General features: G+C 45.1%; 1 protein-coding gene across 1 annotated transcript; it reads left to right on the top strand.

Annotated features, from left to right (window-relative positions):
- Positions 1-1795: 1795 nt before the first annotated feature.
- Positions 1796-7828, top strand: LOC123399641. Its single transcript, XM_045094034.1, has 9 exons — positions 1796-2823; positions 3444-3573; positions 3665-4152; positions 4233-4313; positions 4455-4553; positions 4976-5089; positions 5174-5245; positions 6272-6343; positions 6976-7828. Exons 1-9 carry the CDS (start codon positions 2503-2505, stop codon positions 7234-7236), a joined length of 1638 nt encoding a protein of 545 aa, XP_044949969.1. The 5' UTR covers positions 1796-2502; the 3' UTR covers positions 7237-7828.
- The last annotated feature ends 11958 nt before the right edge of the window (positions 7829-19786 follow it).

A 19786-nucleotide genomic window follows, 5' to 3' on the forward strand; every position in this document is an offset into this window, starting at 1 on the left:
TTTGTACACCCCCGTCACAATATACACGAAGCAATATTAGGGGATTGCCTCTTTAAGAGGGCATGGACCTGGGTAAATCGCCTCATGTTTTCGCTCCGACCTAGTTGCCACACGAGGATACCCTATAGAGGGATCTGTCAGAATCATCTTCCATATGTAATGGTGGTTTCTTGGTTGAGGTGGTTTCTTCGCCCTTCTCCATTTCTTCACAATGCCACACATCTTCATCTCCGGCGTGCGACAAGCATGCTCAAGACAACTACTGTTTTGTAGCCGGTGGTGCCTCGTATTGGAGTGGTTGTCCATCCTGTCATGTGATGCGGCCTCACACGTGCCTATTAAGTGTGTGGTAATGTGACACATGTTATCTAGGTCATCCTTTTTTTCGTCCTCGCTAGAGTGCTAGTGTTTGTTTCTACCTTAACACCAAATGCCGATACTTTTGAAGCCTTATCTTATCAGCCCCACCCGCCATAACACCTATCCATAAAAATCAATCCTTGCTAAGAATGTGAAAAATATATTTCTATTAAATACCCCGCAAAAACATCAATTCGAAGTACTTATCCGTTTCTTAATATTAGAACTTTTAGAGATTTTACTATGAACTACATACATACGAAATAAAGTGAATGAACCTACATCTTAAAATCTGTCTATATACATCTGTATGTAGATTATGGTGAAATATCTAAAAGCTATTATATTTAGGAATAGAGGGAATACCGTGTACTCCCTCCGTCTCGGTGTATAAGTCATTCGCGTAGTTCTAGGTCATCGATTTGAGGGATTAAATATGTGTTATATGTCATGAAAAATATATCACTAGATTTCTACATGGATGTATTTTTTAAATATATATTTTTTGTCATATATGATACATATTTAGATAGTTAATTTGTCGACCTAGAACTACGCGAATGACTTATACACCGGGACGGAGGTAGTACAAAGAATGAGAAAATATCGCTCGACGTATACGAGGCCCAATGGAACAAACGAACAAAAAAGCTCATGAATGCGTCTAGCTACCCTGGGCGTATGATGCAATTAGTGCAGGAGGATACACACAAATACCACCTTAAACACTCTATGCATCTAACTACTCTGGACGTATGATGCAATTAGTGCAGGATGATACACACAAATCCCACCTTAACACTCCAGGGCATACATATGCTGTCATTATTAAGACGCAAAAAGGAAGCATGATCATGCGAGGAAGGAAGAAATGAACATGCCGCCATTAATTGGCGGCCACCATAAGCAGATGGCTCCACTTAATTAGTGATCAACACATGAATGCGCCCTGTCACTCCCTCATTTGTTTAATATTACCATAAAATCTCAATTTCTTCATTTAAAAGCATGATCAGATAGGCCTTTAAGATACTAATACTTCATCCTTTTCTAAATACAAACCTTTTGAAAGATTTAACTACATACTACATACGCAGCAAAATGAGTAAATTTACATTCTAAATCATGTCTATATACACTGTACTTTCTCCATCCCACAATATAAAGGCACGCTCTTATATTTAAAAATGAAGGAAGTAATAAATAATCAACCATACCTACAAATACTCAACCATAAAAATTATCCATGCTCTCTCTCACTGTAAGTAAGCCAGGACACCATTAATTACACTCAACCATAAAAATGAACTACTAGATCCGATATAATAAACTGCCTTTTATGAATTGTCATAAACCCATTAATTAGTGCATCCATCCCCATTCATCATCTCCTCAAATATAAAACCACTCACTTCCCTCTCTAAAAGCTGAGATGAGCAGAGCCACCCTCTCTCTCTCTCTCTAACTACCCACTCTCGTCAGTCATCACCCCCACCCGCACCGCAACCCCATGCCCTCCGCCATTTCCATCCACAGTTACTGCTCTCCCCTCACAACCCTAGACAGAGCGAGCGTGCGCCTTTTGAAAGATCCCTTCTTTTCCCTTTCAGCTCCGCCCTCCTCGCCCCAATCCTTCTTTTGCCACCAGATGCGGCCCGCCCCGAACTAGCGGAGAGGGCGGCGAAAGCTCGGGCAAAGCGGCGGCAGATTCCCGGGGGGCGTCGCCGCTATTTTACCGCCCCCGGCCGACTCACCGACGGAAGATCCAGCCCAGCTGTCGGCGGCCCCCTGAGCCCCCGGGCCGCCTTTCTTTCTCCCTTTGTCCACCGGGGATTTCTCGTCGTTTCCCGGGCCGGAGGCGGCGGCGCTTTGTCCACCTCTTCCGCCGCGGTGCCGTCTTGTAGCTCCCGGGCTCGATCCGCGGGGCCGGGGGCGGCGGTTCTTTACGAGTTCTTGAGCCGGGTTGCCTCTTCTTGGAGCCGTTCGATTGGTTTGGGGGGGAAGTAGCTGCTAGTTCTTGCGGCGCTCGGCGGGCGGTTCCGGCGGGGCTCGGTCCCAATCGGGGGGAAATGGCGGCGGTGCGGTCCCGGTGTTGACCAATCCGGTCTGGTCCGGGCGTCCGGCCGACCGCTCGCGGCTGCCATGGCGGGTTTGGGGCTCTGGAACCAGGGGTGGACGTGGGTGCTCTCCCAGAAGCACGTCGTCGCCTGGGCGCACGCGGCGGCCGGCTGCGGCAGGGACCGCCTCGCCTTCCTCGTCGACCGCCACTGGCCGGCCGTGTCGCGGGCCTGCGCCACCTCCTCGCGCCTCGTGCTCGAGGCGCTCAGGCAGTGGCGCGGCTGCACGGCGCGGGGCCTCCTCGCGCTCGCCAGCCTCGGCCCCGCCGCCGTCTTCGTCATCCTCTGGAGCTGCTTCGTGTGCATGACCTCGTCGGCCTGCGCCCTCTACGCCCTGCTTGCCCTGGTTCGTGCCGCAAACCATCCTCACCCTTGCCGCTTTGGCAAATCATCATCCCCGGCAAAGCAGCAGCTCAGAAGATGTTTACTACTACCACTCCACTGGATAAGGATTTGCCATGCGCTGCTTTTGCTATCTGCTTGTGGTTTGCATGTTAGGTTTCATCTTTACTAAAGCAGCGTAGTTAAAGTAGTAATTGCTGGTGCAAAGTAGAACGCCATTAAACTATCACAGGATTAATCGGCTTGATGTATTAGTACTGTCTAGTGTAATCCGATGTCATGCTTTAGTACTCGTTTATGCCGTTTCTAGATTCTATCTGTCCACTGTTAAAGTCGTTTGGAAGTTTTGTCTACTTCACTGGGGGATATCTGAGCTTCTTCAGCCAGATCACACCACTGAATCAGTAATCAGCGGTGAAGTAATTAATAGAGAAAAATAGGGCTATGCTTCCTGTTGTTTTCTCCCTGCCACTTTTCTTATTGCAATGCAGATAATGTCTCTTGTTCCATCATCATTTAATGTGCTTATTTAATCGGTAACTTCTGCTTACAAGTATGGATACAGGTAAGAAAGGTATCAGAAGAGGTTATGTTATCTGATTGTTTAATGGCGCACTGTTTCAGGGAGCTGTTGGGGCAGTCATTCACTACATGGGCTATACGCCTGGCCTTCTCATTGTAGGGCTGTTTGGAATCATGATAATGTGGATGTATGGATACTTTTGGATTACCGGCATGCTTCTGGTTGCTGGAGGTTGTTCATCGGAATTGCTTCTGTTGTTACCTGATTCGTCCTATTTATTTGATCACCCTCATCTAATGGAGCCTCCTCTGTGGTAATGCAGGTTGTATGTGCTCTTTGAAACACGCACGATTTGTCATACCTGTGTTGGCCATGTATGCTGTTTATTGTGTGGCTGTTCGTGTCGGGTGGCTTGGAGTTTTCTTCATGCTGAATCTCTCTTTTCTGACAAATGATCTTCTGAACAAGCTGCTGCAAGGATACGAGGGAAGCACGGAAGAGAGACCATTTGAAGAAATGAAGGATTCTGATCCAGCCACGGATGCCTTCTTTCGTGGCTGTGAATATCCTCCTGCTCCTGAAAGCGAACCCGAGACTGTGTCGTCTGCAAAGCCCTTCTGCGCAGCACCTACCCAAGATGTGTTACATGTACAGAAGGAGCCATCTCCTACTAAAATAGTGAAATCAAATTCAACTTCGTTGGATGAGATGAAGAGGATAATGGATGGTTCGACCTATTATGAAGTTTTGCGCATCCCTCGGAGCAAAAGCATCAATCAGATCGAATTGAAAAAGGAATACAGAAAACTGGTAATAGACAACAGCCCTTTAAGCTGAAAGATCATGCATGTTTCTGTTCCTTATTCTCGTGGTGCATTTTGTTTGTCTAGGCAGTTCTTGTCCATCCTGATAAAAACATGGGGAATCCTTTGGCGTGCGAGTCATTCAAGAAGCTTCAGTCAGCTTTTGAGGCAAGTGCTTGGGAGTATATGCCAGCTTTCGGCTTTCTTTCGTAGAGTTTTCTCCAAATTTGACAGTGTATCATTTCTTGACCACAACTGTGTTATTTGACTCTTGATAAAGGTAACCAGTCTAGTCGTACCTCCATGCAGGTACTCTCAGATTTAACGAAGAAAAATGGCTATGATGAACAGCTGAGGAAAGAAGAATCGCGGCAAATGACCCAGAGATCACGTGTTGTCTCTCAACCGGTGGGTTCTTGTCCTTGTAAATAACTAAATATGGAATGTAGATGTCTTTGATTTGCACATGATCTTGTTAAGTTTTGGAGCACACAATGCGGTCTCTAGTTTTCTTCGCAATCCCCTTTGTAATGTACGTTCTGATATTATTATCCTTTGGAGCTCATTCGTATTGAAAAATCCCTCAGATACCTCATGCTACCCCTTAACAGATACTCTCGTTCTGTTAGTATGGAATTTAGCCAGTTATCTTCTGTTGTTTTATTACTATAGAATTCAGTTATCTTCTGTATGTAACCTGGTCAATTTCTTAAACAAGGTGATTTATGCATGATCCTCCTGTTTTGGACAATCTTGTTTGATACTGTTTTCTTTGTACAACTTGTTTATAATTGAAAAATAAAGTCATTTGATAACCATCTTTTGTGCAGAGTGGGGTAGAGTTTCTTTCTGAGGAGTCCAGGCGTATACAGTGCACAAAATGTGGTAATTTTCATTTATGGATATGTACCAAGAGAAGCAAAGCAAAAGCAAGATGGTGCCAGGTTAGGAGACCAGCATGTACTTTTAGGGCACCTGTTAACTGAGAGTATCACTCCAGCTAATTTGCATGAATTGTGTGCTTGCAGGAGTGTTCCCAATACCATGTTGCCAAGGACGGAGATGGGTGGGTGGAAAATAGATATTCTACATCCTTGAAGGTACAGTTCTGTGTCTAAATAACATGTAAACTTCATTACATATTTACATTTTACCTCAGCGTTAGTTTAGATGGAAGCACCTATTGCAGTCATCTCAGGTTTATGGAATGAACTACTGGGAACCAAGCAGTAGTGGTTTAAACAAAGGGAGAATGATATTTATATAGAAGAAGGCATAATCTTCTGAATCCTGGCACTCTGCACAGTGCGCACCTATTTGGTAGAAAACTCATCGTGATTTTTTTCATGGGTGAAAACCTCTGTCCCTTCCTACTTGCTTATACTCCTTAAACTGGGCTAGTCTATACTGCCTGAGGGCAATGTTGGGCTTGAGCAAATTTGTTCATTTGAGCTGTAAGAACCCCAAAATGTGTTGCTTCTGATCATACATCATCTAAGGATGATATCTATTTTGCTAATGTGGATGCTCAAAGTACCTTGAATTTCCAGCTTATCTCAATCCCGGTATTCTAAAGTGAATTGCTTAAGCAAATTCTTTTTTTAGAAAAGGAGGCATACCTCCGGCCTCTGCATCAATAAGATGCATACGGCCCCTTTATTAAGAATGCAATAAAGTAGTCTGTTGTAACAAAGGAGCTCACATAGAGCTGCAAAATAATCGTAAATCAAGCCAAAAAAGATGCCACAAAAAATTCTGCTGAATACAAGACATCACTGTGGAATCACTAAGGGCATGTACAATGGTAGATAAGATAGTCTTATAATAAGCCTTGCATGTAATTTAGATATGACAATGTGTTATATCTTAGCCTTATCTTCAATAACTAGCTATTCCTAAAAGCGTGGTGAGACATATTGTGTTAAGAGATCATCTCTTAAATAAGAGAAGACAAGCCTTTTCTTATAATTTCTCTCTCCTCCACCTCAGCATTTATCCTACATGGCACTCCTAAGATAGCACCATTGTACATGCCCTAACTTAAAGCATGCATGTGTATTTTTCCACTGCAGAAACTAATGTCCAATAGAACTTAAATTATGTTCTTTCTTGATTGTCCACCTCAGATAGAAATACCAAGAGCTTTTGTCTGTGCGGAGAGTAAAATATTTGATGTGTCTGAGTGGGCAACCTGCCAGGTGAGTCCGTCTCCATCTATCTTGTCATGTTTGATTTGATTATACATTTCAGTTATTCACATGCGTATTACTTACCACAATAAATGTCTCAAGTGACATCCTTTCATTTTTAGTCATTTACTTGTTGACGTCGGCAATGATCCATGTCTGATTCACTGAAAAAGACATCAGATAGACTGGACTAGAATGATCTGTTATCTTGAAAATTTGAATTCATTTCTTGTAAAATATTCACTTGTCGCCATATCTCAACAGATTGGTGTAATTTTTCTACCGAGTCTACAGCCCCATAATAATAGTGTTTCTCCAAAAGAAAACTTGTTTGGAGGTTGTATGCATTTCTTGCTTTATGTGGTTAGGCTCTGCTGTTTTATTATTTTATAGTGTATACATGAGTATACCAAAGACTCTTGGGGTTCTTGTGAGGTGGATAGAATACCAGGTTCCTTTTAGAGTAGGGACCGTGTTAAGCTCCCTAAAAAGTAGGAGCAGAACATGTATTGCAGTTAATACAATGGCCACATCAACTGCTGACATGCCATTTTCTGATAATAAGGAAAGGATGTTGCGGTGTTATATCTGAAAAATGTGCAGCACTTCTTTAACCCATTCTGTTTTTGTTAATAATCCAGGGAATGGAGTGCAAACCAAACACTCATGGTCCAACTTTTATGGTGAACATGGTTGGTGCGGATAGGATGCCTCAGAGATCCCACAGTTCTCGGTATCCCTTTAGCCTGGACGCGGAGATGATCCCCGAAGACGAATTTGAGCTGTGGCTTCAGCAGGCATTGGCGACGGGCGTCTTCTCGGACAGCCCAAAACGAAGAAAAAGCTGGAGCCCCTTCAAACTGCCTCAGAAAGGGATCAGAAGTTGGCGGCGATCGTCATGAGGGCATGACGTTAAATAGCATGGCGGCTACATGGGGCTTCAGATGGTAGCAACATTGGGAAAAAGGCAATAATACAAGGGGTTTGTATTTGTAAATAGACTGACCAAAAAACAATTGCCTGGACGAGCAACTAATTTTTTGTCCGAAAAGAGAAACGACAAGTAAAAGGAACTCTTAAATGAAAAGACACAGTGAACCTGACTGTTGGAATTAGTTTTCTCTGCCAAGGGTTCCCACGAGTTGTTTCGAAGAAAGACCAGGCTGGAGCACTTCGGCGTGCGAACTCCATCAGTGCAGGGATCGGCGACGGAAAGAATGTCGACCTGGATTACTGGAGCAAATTCTGCGGGTGTTGCGCTGCTCTTTCTGAAACATCACTGAAGGGAAGATGATCATGTTCATGGAAGCAGCAAGTTCTGTGAAACCCATTCTGGAGAAGAGACCCAGAAAATACATGGTAGAAACTGGCGGCTGTGTAACCATGAGAAATCTTGCATCCGAAAATGCACTCACTCGCTGCTCTGTAACATTATACACTGATGCTACTAACATCCTGTTGAAGAAACTCCTATAATCCAGGTTTGTCCTGTAACACACCGCGTGCCGCGCTCTGTAACATTTCGGGGGGATAATAGTGGTCTTGTCCTGGATTGTCGCTCTGTAACATTTCGGGGGGATAATAGTGGTCTTGTCCTGGATTGTCTCGTATTATCGCATCTTGTTAGTAGTACTGGTTAATCTGTTTTACCCTTTGTTTCATCCCCAACATGCACTGGCTGTCCTTGTTGCTGCAAGTGAGTGGTCACACACACACACACACACACACTATTTTTAGGATGATTGACGGTTATTATTGTCAGTTTGAGGGGAATGTGGATCAGGTTTGCCTGGTATGGCTTCAGTTTTGAATGTTTCTTCTGTCCAAAAATGTCTGAGCTTTCTTTCACATTTTTGGGGAGTGGATCCTCCTGTTCTGGGATAGTACTGTACCATGCCTGTCTGTTACCATCTTGAGGCCAGACACCAAGGGAAGGATGTATGTAGCAAGTACTTGCTAAATCAGTAGGAACAACAATGCATTACAACGACATGCCATGTGCACGATTTTGTCGCGCGGTCCGAAATAGCGACGCCATGTTTGGAACGCATGAATTTTGCGGATTTTCCGATGGAACCAAGAAACGGAGAACTTGTTGGTACATGGAGAAGAGATGAAAGCGACTGCAATCTTCTAAAAATCTTTTGTCATCGACGCTTTGTCTTTCTTTGTGGAAGGAGTGTTATTGTAGGAGTACACTGGATTTCTGTGAGTAGGATTAGATGATGGGTTTAGATCTAAATTATTTAAGAGGGATGGTAGGTAACGAATGGGCGGCTGATGGTACAGCCTATACAAGTCAACAAAACATGCGGATAAAATAGTGCTGTACTAGATGATTGTAATTAGTCAGTGTGATTAATTCCTTTTCTGTTAGTTAATGAAAGAATGCAAGGTACGGCCACTGCACCAAAGGGTTTAGAGAATATCGGTGCAAGTACGGAAATGAAGAAGGTCAAACAAAGCACGGATGAGCACATCACTGCCACTTAAATGGTACCCTGTCTCAAAATGTAAGGCCTTTTTCAACACTATGGGAATAGCGGCAAATTAACACAACACTCGCACATTCATTCGGCTCTTGTGTTCACGTAGTTTCTTTGCTCCAAAACAGTAGGGCTAGAAAAAGAAACGCAGAAATAATACATGGTTACACGTGCAAAACAGAGGATTGCGAAAGCATGAGAATTTTGGACGGTTGATTCGAAGGAACACATGAATCCTAAGATTACAGCCAAAGCAGGGTCAAAACACATTAAAAAGCTACTCCTTTGTCAACTAATACAAGAGCGTTTAGATCACTGCTTTAGTAATCTAAACGCTGTTATATCACTTGACAGAGGAAGTAATATGTTATTGGCATTTATTATTTTTGCAGGGTTATTATTCCTATTCAACAGTTGTTTGTGTATAGGAATGCAAAAAAAAAAAAAGGCTTGGGTGGATTGTAAAATTCTTTTGTTTTCCCTTGAAACTCAAACCAAAGGAACAAAACAATAATACTCTTTTGTTTCTCATGTGCTATTCCTTTGAAGTTTGGATTTTGGTTTGAATCACATGAACCAATAGTGTCGCCATAGGAAAAAATATATTAAAAAAGGAACAACACAATGCTCCGTTGGTTATGTAGAAGGCGAAAACATATCCGTTTGCAACTTGATTATATATGTGCATAAAAAAACGTCAAAGAGAGTCGCCGGAATATGTAAAAGTTAACAGCTTAACCTAACATGATCATCACCACCCAATCCACTACCAGTGTGAAAGAAAGACCAAGTCATCCCATAGACCAGATGTGATGAATAAACAAAAAAGATAAACCACAAAGAGCAGAGGCATCACCAACGATGATTTTCCAAATGAAAAGAAAAATTATCATGGAGAGACGCACGGTTAGCTGGTTTCTTCGACAATTAATTATTGGACAAGGAGATGCTCGTGAAGCATTTCTTAATACAAGTAGTACTACCATTTAGTAGGGCTAGTGGATGATCAGAGGAGACAAGCATGAACGTTAGCATCGAGCTTAGCACAGCTGATTAAGGCAAAAGCTAAGCGCTAAAGTGATCGAGCCAACTCCACTAGTAGGAGTAGCACAAAGTACAAACCAACCAACCAATCAACGCAAGACGAGACATCACCTTAAACAAAACAAAACCGCCGTTGGGCTATGCATCAAAGCTCAAAGTAAAGAGTCGAAATCAAAGTTTTGTTTAAACTGTTTCCGTGATGACGTTCACGTACCAGTTCTCATTAAGGCTAGTCATAGCGGGGAGTAACTTAAACTAGTATCATGCATATGACTCACACTAGTTTATATTATTACTTTCATAATGCAAAATAACTTAGTAGTACATTAGAGGAATTAGCTTCTTTGTCGTCTACTATTATTATTTTCATGATGCAAAATAACTTAGTAGTACACTACATGAATCAACTTCTTTGCAGACGACAAAGGACCAGGTCATTGACGGCAAATGCCTTTGTCGTCTGTTGGCTAACGGGGCCCATTTTTTGTATTGAAAGTCACGGTAAAGACATTATTTGCCGTCTGCTAGGACGCACCAGACGACAAAGATCTTTGTCGTCGGTCTTCATAAAGAGGCACACGACAAAGGGGCTAGACAACAAAGCATAGTTGTCAACCCCGATAGGTGGCTAACAACAGTCTTTGCCGTATGCTTCCACGTGTGTGCCTTTGTCGTCTGCCAGCATGCCTACCATCGCCAGCGCGTGTTTCCACGTGTCTGTCTTTGCCGAATGCCATCCCTGGCCTTTGCCGTCCACCTGTGGCCAACAGACGAAAAAATGGTGCCTGCCACCGCGAGCGTCTGCTTCCACGTGTGTGTTTTTGTAGTGTGTCATCCCTGCCCTTTGCCGTGTGCGTGCGGCCAACACACAACAAAATGACCAAATGGATGAGACTTGGTGCTCCCACCTTGCACAGGTTGCTGCCAGGTGTCACCTTTGCCATCAGCTCGCAGACGGCAAAGGCATTTGTCGTCGGCCGACAGACGGCAAAATGCCTATATTACCCCTATTTTATTTGTTTTCTGTTATTTCCCTTCAGTTTCACAGCACATATATAATATATAGAGTAACCAAAGGTCCGGTTGTAGATGCCCTAATGCCTCACTTAGTAGTCCACACATTCTAAAAATGCAGGACGAGTAGAGAAAAATGCAAGAATCACAATGTCATGCACATCAGAATTTTACATGAGTTTTATCCTTTTGAATGCATGAAAGGACACATGCCTCTTTCCTCAAAATTTAAGTGAATACACGTCAATGGACTGTTGCTTCTTTCCCTTTTTATCTCTATAAGCTTTGAAGTTTTTTACCTCTATGATCAAAACTTTTTTTGCGGGGAACTCTATAATCGAACGTTGATCCATTCATTTTATATCCATGTCTAGTTCTGAGTCCGCGATAACTTGCCCCTTAGTTTTACTTTACGAAAAAGACAACGCCCACACATGTGGACGTTTTGCACCTCGCCCATAGGCATGGATCGACATTAATTTGTAGTTGCACGAATCTTGGTAAGTTTTGCCAGATTTTTTATGTCACGTGGGCATTTCATCCGGTTGCCCACACGTTCGTTTTACTCACGTAGAGGGGCTAGTGTGTGGGTGTTTATCAATTCGTCCACATGCCTGTTTTCATGCACGCAGATGAGCTGGTGCGTGGGCATTTATCAGTTCGCCCACACGTCCGTTTCACGCCCACATGCTCGCACGATCGCCACCCGTCTCCTCTCCCACGCCCCAAACTGTCAGTTGCCATGCCTTTTGTAGTGGTACATGGCAACTGCCTAGTGTGCTTGTAAGCAGATGGCAACTCTCTCTCTCTTTTACCTGAATATGTTATTTTACCATGTCTTTTTTTAGTGTTTCTGTGACAACTGCCTAGTGTGCTTAGAAGCATATGGCAACTTCAAGATATTATTTCTGCCTTGTCTTTCAAGTGTTATATGACAACTGCCTAGTGTCATGAATATGTTATTTTATCATGTCTTTTTTAGTGTTTTTGTGGCAACTGCCTATTGTGCTTAGAAGCATATGGAAACTCCAAGATATTATTCATGCCTTGTCTTTCACATGTTATATGGCAACTGCCTAGTGTTAGTACGTGGCAACTCCTAAAATTTTCAAATCATGGAAAATGTAGTAGACCAGGTCATACATGGCAACAACTGTAGTTGTCCATAAATGACAACTACACTTGACCTGAGATGGCAACTGCAGTTTGTTCAAACATGACGACTGCAGTTGAACAAACATGGCAACTATAGTTGTCCACACATGGCAACTGCAGTTCAGCAACCATGACAACTGCAGTTAAACAAACATGAAAGAGGGGTCGGACAGGTTCAGAGGTGAGGGTGCGTGTTAACTGTCACGCGGATGTGCGGAACCGTGGGGTAGGAGACCCTACATGCGGGTGTGTGGGTGTTACCTGTTTTGCCCACACGTAGGCGTCTGGGCGGGACCACGAGACAGGAGGCCGGACATGTGGGTATTATCTGTTTGGCCCACACGTAGGCGTGTGGGCTGATTTTCTTAGATACCACACGAACGTGTAGCAAGACCCCTTAACGCCGACACGTGTGGGCGTTGTCGCGACCCTTACTTTATCCCATGTCTTGGAATTAGCAGGTGCTGGATGTAACTTTTATTATATCTGATGTTGGTTGTGTTGTTACAGTTGAAGATGAATAGATCGAGGTTCTCAGGCAAAAAAGAAAGAAAAGAAAGATGTGCTCTTGATGTTTGTTTTTTTACTTTGCACACCGGTTGTATTTTGGTAAAAAAAATCCTGAAGTTTGACCAACTCTAATAGAAAAAAGTGTTTTGCCACGTTCACAATAGCAAATCACTTGAAACTAACTTTGACTCATGCATGGATGAAACATTTTTATTTTCCTTCAGCTGTTTATTTTGCGTGTTAGTCTCTACCGGTTTTACAATTACATGTGAGTTGCAGCTGGCACAAGATTGTAACCCTGCTTTTATGCAATACAACTCTCTTGTACCCTGTAAAAAGTAAAAATAAAAACTATACGCGACTCCAAAAGCCGAAAATAAGAGAAAACCCCAAACATGTGCCTATGCTGCCAGTCTACCGGCGTACTATACTTAATACTAGAGGTACCCGAATGTGATAGTTTAGTTTTAGAAGTTGCAAAGTGACTCTACCTAGTCCCAGAACTTGCACCTCATGTGCATACCCAGTCCACAACCAATAACAGCACACTAACTGCACCGGGTGGGACCAGGCGGGTCAGCTCTCATCGTTTTGCATGGAGCCCCCTGCGTTTAACCCAAATTAATTTAGTACACTAGCATTCAACACCTGAATTAATTTATTTAGCCCTCCTCCCAGACAGGTTTCTTCTCCCCCAGGAGGCTCACACTCATCGCCTCAGCCCTTCTCTGTTTCTCTTCTCCCCCGAGCAGGTTCACGTTGCCAGCATGGTATCCTGGAGTGACAGATCAATCTCGTCCTCCTCGGACAATGACGTCAGCAGTCCGGTGAGCTCCTCTTCTTCTCCTCCGTGCATTTAGGGTTCTACAGAATGGGGATTTTCTGACCAGATTCTCTCTTAGGCTCCTCCAACCATTTTGTGCATGGAATGGAGAGGCCTAGCTGCAGATCTAAGTGCTAGATGTGAACACCAAGCCATATGTGAGAAATTTGTTGCCTTTCAGTGAGTGGAAGAAGATTCTTAGGTTGTGCACAAAAGGTTAGTGGATTATCAGATCTACACATTTTCAGAATTCTACTTGTTGTAAACTTCTTTATGTAGCTCATATCTACAGGTTTTCATGTGAATAATAGCCAATCAGTAATGTGTAAAAGATATTATTCATAAATATGAATTCAGATAGAAAAATGTCTGTTGTTTAGATAACATAATTTTTATTATTAAGATAACAGAAAGTTTATTATTCAGATAAGCCACCTTATTCAGATAAGGGTATTGATGTGGCTATTTGGACTGAATTTTGTTTCTTTTTTTAATTCATAGGAAGGACCTAAATGTGGCTATGTGCACTGAGTTGACCCAGAGTGGCCTCCTCAGTTGAAGATGAGCCTGGCTAGGGTGTGGGACATGTATGAAGATGAGAACAAGCTTAGGCTTACTGATAATCTTGCTAATGCTGAAGAAAATTTAGAGGTCCTAAAAGAGAAGGAGAAGATAGAAAAGGATCTGAGGTTTTTTAAGGTAGATTTTGCTAAGATGGTAGCTAACAAAGAGCAGGCATTGGCCCAGTGAGGGAACACACAGATTGCTCTTAGTGACCTAAATGAAGAGCTACAGAAGAAGAGCATTTGACACAAATCTGCCACAAATATTCATCGGGTAGTTAGGGCTAAGGCAGAGAAAATATCAAAATAATTGTTAGAGCATATATCTCCATATGTGGTTTTGGTAATTGATGACAATTCCTATGGACTAATGGTTGCCTTAAGTTACATTTATAGGATTTGTCCATAGGCACTTCTTGAAGTCCATCTGTTGGGTTCAAGGAGTTTATATGATGACCAAGATGGTATTCAAGGTATTATCCAAAGTATGGTCATAGAGACACATGCTTGATCAAGATCTCAGACAAAGAGTAAATCAAGATGATCAACACACAAAGCGTACAAGATGTACCGAGAGGGATCAAGTGTTCCCATGGTATGGTAAGCATTGTCCATTACGTGTTTGTGTACTAACCCATGGTCTTCGTGAGAGTTCTATGTGGGGGTTAGGTGTGTTTCCATGGGCTTGCGTCAAAGGGAAGATCTCATACAACCCATGAAGTATGACGTCAAGTTGTGATCGTCATCAAGATTGCGATGTGCAAGTTCAAGTGGATCAACACGAAGATATCATGCTTGAAGCTTGCCGTCCATTGTGGTGGCAATGGGCTTGTGAAGATATGCTGAAGAGTGGTTGACCCATAGTGAGTATGGGGGAGCAATCAACTAGTCTTCATCAAGCCAACGCAATCAAGAAAGGTGGTCCATCTTGAGGAAGCCAAGATCATCATCATCTAGCTCAAGAGGACGAGGTGCAAGGTATAGGTTTGCCTTTGATAGGTTTTCTGTTTAGGATAGATTGTTGTACTATCAAGGGGGGCTCTCAAGTGAGTAGCTTGATCGTATCGTTCGTTGAGAGCTCAAACCATTTGCATCCTTGCATCATACTTCTTGGTTCTTGTTTGGTGTTTCTCTTTTTGAGTTTTAGAGCTTATGGTCATCTTCGTGACAAGCTCGAGTTCATCGAAAACGGAGTCCATATGCATCTACTATGATGTTTTCGATGTTGGAGTTTTTGTCGGTTCTTCATTCATAGAGGACTCACATCTCTATATCATTGGCATTTTCATATCTGCATGGTCTGCTGTTTGGATAGCTCTTGCCGTCCTGAATCCAACAAGCTTGGGTTTGCTCGATTCGGAGCTCGTATGCGAAAGTTATGGCTGTTTCAGTGGCGAGGTGTAGTACCGCTAGAGTTGGCGGTAGTACTGCTGGCCCTAGCGGTAGTACCGCTAGAGCTGGCGGTAGTACCGCTGTCCCAGCGGTAGTACCGCCCCTGGCCAGCGGTAGTACCGCTCCAAGTTTTTAGTACCGTCATCTTTGCGGTTGTATTGCGTCGGACATTTTTGCGAAGACTTTCTTGGCGGTGGTTGTCCCGGTAGTATCTTTGCGCTACCATGGGCCCAGCGGTAGTACCGCTGGAGAACCAGCGGTAGTATCGCTGCAGCCAGCGGTAGTACCGCTGGAGGGTCAGCGGTAGTACCGCTGCAGCCAGCGGTAGTACCGCCGGAGGGTCAGCGGTAGTACCGCTGGAGCCAGCGGTAGTACCGCTGGGCTCGGGCTCTAAGTGGGGGTAACGGTCTGATTCCTTCCCCCACTATATAAAGGGGGTCTTCTTCCCCCTTGGCCTTATCTATCCGTTGAGCTCTTGTTCTACCTCCATTGTTGACATTCTTAGAGCTTGCTAACTCCAATCCCTCCAATGATTCTTGCTTGTTCTTGAGGGAAAAGAGAGAGGAGATCTAGATCCACATCTCCACCAATCACTTTCTCGTCTATGTGAGGGGAACCCCTTGGATCTAGATCTTGGAGTTCTTTGTGAGCTCCTTGTTCTTCCTCTCATATTTCTCCATAGCTTTTGTTGTTGGGGAGGGATTTGAGTGTGAGGGACTTGACCACTTCGTGTGTTCTTGCCATTGCATTACTTGCATCGGTTTGAGTTCTCCACGGTGATACGTGGAAGTGAGAAGTTGAGAAGCTTACTACCTTTGGTACTTAGTACCCTAGATATTGTTCTTCGTGGATGCTTTGGCATCCTAGAAGCTTGGTGGTGTCTCGGAGCTCAATCATTGTGGTGTGAAGCTCCAGGCAAGCGTCGGGGCCTCCAATTAGGTTGTGGAGATAGCCCCGAGCAATTTGTACGGGTACCGGTAACCGCCCCCAAGGGTTGCCACGTGTACGGGTTCGGTGACCGCCCCCAAGGTTTGCCATTTGTACGGGTTCGGTGACCGCCCTCAAGGGTCCCTTAGTGGAATCACGGCATCTTGCATTGTGCGAGGGCGTGAGGAGATTATGGTGGCCTTAGTGGCATCTTGGGGAGCATTGTGCCTCCACACCGCTCTAACGGAGATTAGCATCTGCAAGGGTGTGAACTTCGGGATACATCATCGTCTCCCCGTGCCTCGGTTATCTCTTACCCGAACCCTTTACTTATGCACTTTACTTTGTGATAGACATATTGTTTATTGTAATATATCTTGCTATCACTTAGTTGTTTATCTTGCTTAGCATAAGTTGTTGGTGCACATAGGTGAGCCTAGTTGTTTGTAGGTTTTGTGCTTGACCTATTAAACGTTAGTTTTATTCCGCATTTGTTCAAGCCTAAACCTTAATTATTTTAAAGCGCCTATTCACCCCCCGCCCCTCTAGGCGACATCCACATCCTTTCAATAATGAAGCAAGATCTTGAGCTCTTGAAGCAGGAGAGGGGAAAACAATGAAATAGAGGGATGATGTAATGCAAGAGATGGACAAATTGATGCAAGAGAAGGATGACTTGAAGAAAGAGAAAAAGAAGTTATAGTACATGATTGGTGACCTATTCAAGCATAAGGAAGAGACAAAATCAAAGATAAGGAAGGTCAGGCAGATATTAGATGAATTTGATTGATAAATGGATGTATTATTTGGTGAGACCTTAGTAATGTAACATGTGTTATTTGCTGAATTCTTAGACTTTATGTTTATCCAGAAGACTGATTTGTTATTTGCAGTGAACTGATTTTGTGTTTTAACTGAACTGCATTTTTAATGATTTTTGCTGAACTTTGCTCATCATAGATGCCAGTACATGCTTTCCTTAATTCTGCTCATTATAGTAAGTGGACCACCATGGTGCAATATATGCACATGGAGAATGAAACAAGAGAGGCAATGCATTGGTACTTATCCATAGCAATAACATGAAGAATAACATAACCTTAGCAATGAGTCCAAAAGATTTCTAACTTATATGATGTCATGTATATGAACATACCTAAAACTACAGATCACCCAATACTTCTAACTTATATGCTGTCATATAGCAGCATACCTAACATCATACCTAACATAACCTTGTTCAGAAGCTTCTTCTTCACTTGTTGAGCGTCTTGAGACGCTGGGAGCGGCGCGCTTTCACATGGATGGGCCTCTTCTTCTTACTTTTGCACTTCTCTGCTTCCAGCAACTCCTCCTCATTCTGAACTTCTTTCTTGACAACAACGGCTTCTTCCAGATCTGCAATATCCGACAGCTGCTCCACGTCTATTGGGATTTCTTTGTCCCCCTCGACTATGGCGACGACCGACCCGACCATCTCCACCTCTGCCTCTGCCTCGTCGTTAGAGAGGATGACGAACTTGTCCCCCTCATCGTCAGGCCCCAGGATTGAGAGATTCAGGTTGTCAGATATGGTGTTCACTGGCGTGGGGAGAGCAAGTAGTGCATCGGAGACGTGCTCGATCCTCGACGCAACGCGCTCCTGATCCGCCTGGGCCGGCGGCGCGGTGGATGAGCGGTACATTCACCACCAGGCGCGTTGTGCGGGGTTGGGGGAGCGATGCACCTACCACATTGCCCAGAGGAGAATGGTGGTGGCTGGGATGTTGAGGCAACAAGCGGAAGCATGGAGCTTTTCATCATCTGTCATCACCTTCACCAGGCCGTGGGCGTGGTTCCTCATCATCTGCACACATGGGAACCACCACGCGATCTCCCGATATTGCTGGCATATCTCGATGTTATCGCCGGCGAGGTCTTCGATGGCCTTCTGCTAGCCGAGACTGTGCTCCATGGCGACGACGACATTAGCTGGTGATGATTTCGGTGGTGGCTAGGACAGGGGAGTGGGGAGTGGGAGTGGGTAGTGGGGATTGGGGAGTGATAGCGGTGGCACGACATGTCTTAAAGCCAAGGAATACCAAACGGAAAACGACACCCTCCCTCGCAGGACATGTGTGACAGCCCGGTGCCGACGTTCCAGAAGATTCCCCTTCTATTCCGTTTTCGTCGTGTGTCTATTTTCTTTTGTCGCATCATCATCGCATCATGCGCATCATCAGCATTGCATCGCCATCCTGTTGCCTCCAGTTTTCAAAAAGTTGCATCCGTTGTTAGTTGCCGGTTCTCGTCGTTGTCCGTGCTGAGCCCGACTACACACGCACGCGCCCGCGGCAACGTTTAAATCTTGTTTTTAAAAGTGTGCGTAAAACTTTCTCTGGTCGGGTTGGAATTTGACGTGCGGTGTTATTTTTTATAGGTAGGCCGCCTGTCAAGTTTCGTCGCGATCGGAGTTCGTCTGGTACCCGAACGGTCGACCGTAGCGGCACCGTATTCGGTCTACCGTCGGACGGTTGTCGGTGTTTTAAAAATCGTTATCGCGTCGCCTGTTTTCCCTCTCGTCTTTGGTAAACCACTCTACACAGTCACTCGTCCGTCCCGTGTTCGGAATTACTCGAATCCGACCGCGCGGTTGAAACTGGGCGGAATTTTGCTAAACCTAGCCCCCCATTTGTTATAAATAGACCCCCGTGCATATTTTAGACAGCCACCACCCTCTCCACCTCGAAATCCGTGCCCCCCATCAAACCCTAGCAGCTCCCTCTCTCTCCTCTTAGATCTGATCCCCTCTCCTCAGATCTCGACCGTCGGATCAAAGATCCAACGGCCGATGCCCCTCCTGCCTCCTCCCTCAGCTCTCCCCTGCTCCTGCTTCGCCTCCCGTCGAGCCGCCTCTCGCGTCGGGCCCCGCGCCGTGCCACGTGCGAGCAGTCGGCCGGATCCCCTTGCCCCGCCGCCTGCAGCTCCTTGCCCGCGTCGCCGCGCCGCCCTGTCTACCCCGCCGCCGGCCTCTGCCAGGAAGCGAGCCGCCGCCATGTGCTCCGCCGTCCCTCCCGCCGGGAACGGATCCCCAAGGTCCGGATCCGCCCTAGGCCGCCGGGATCCGGCCTCCCCTTGCTCCCGCCGCCGGGATCTGGCCTCCCCTTGGCCGCCGCCGGTACCTGTTGCTGCGCCGCCATAGGTGCGTGCTCGCGAGGAGGACAACGAGCGAGCCCCGCGTGGACTGCCTCCTCCAGCGCCCGCATGGGCCTTCCCCCGGTACAGCGGCCCATCCCCAGGCGCCCGAGGCCGAGGGTCGCGAGCCTCACCCTCGGCTGGGCCCCAAGCTGACCTAGCTCCAGTCCGCCTCGCATCCTCCCCAAGGCCCACCTCCAGGCCGGCCCAACCGAGGTGAGCTCTCCTTTTCCCCTGCCTCTATCCCCCGCCTAGGCACTTCTTAGTATGTAGCGCCCTCTCTGTTAGGCCCGTAGCTTTTTTTCTTTTAGGTATTTTTCGGAATTTAATTAAAATTCCAGTAAATAGACGTATTTTAGAATGC

Source organism: Hordeum vulgare, chromosome 5H (genome assembly GCF_904849725.1).
Source record: "Hordeum vulgare subsp. vulgare chromosome 5H, MorexV3_pseudomolecules_assembly, whole genome shotgun sequence".
Lineage (NCBI taxonomy): Eukaryota > Viridiplantae > Streptophyta > Magnoliopsida > Poales > Poaceae > Hordeum > Hordeum vulgare.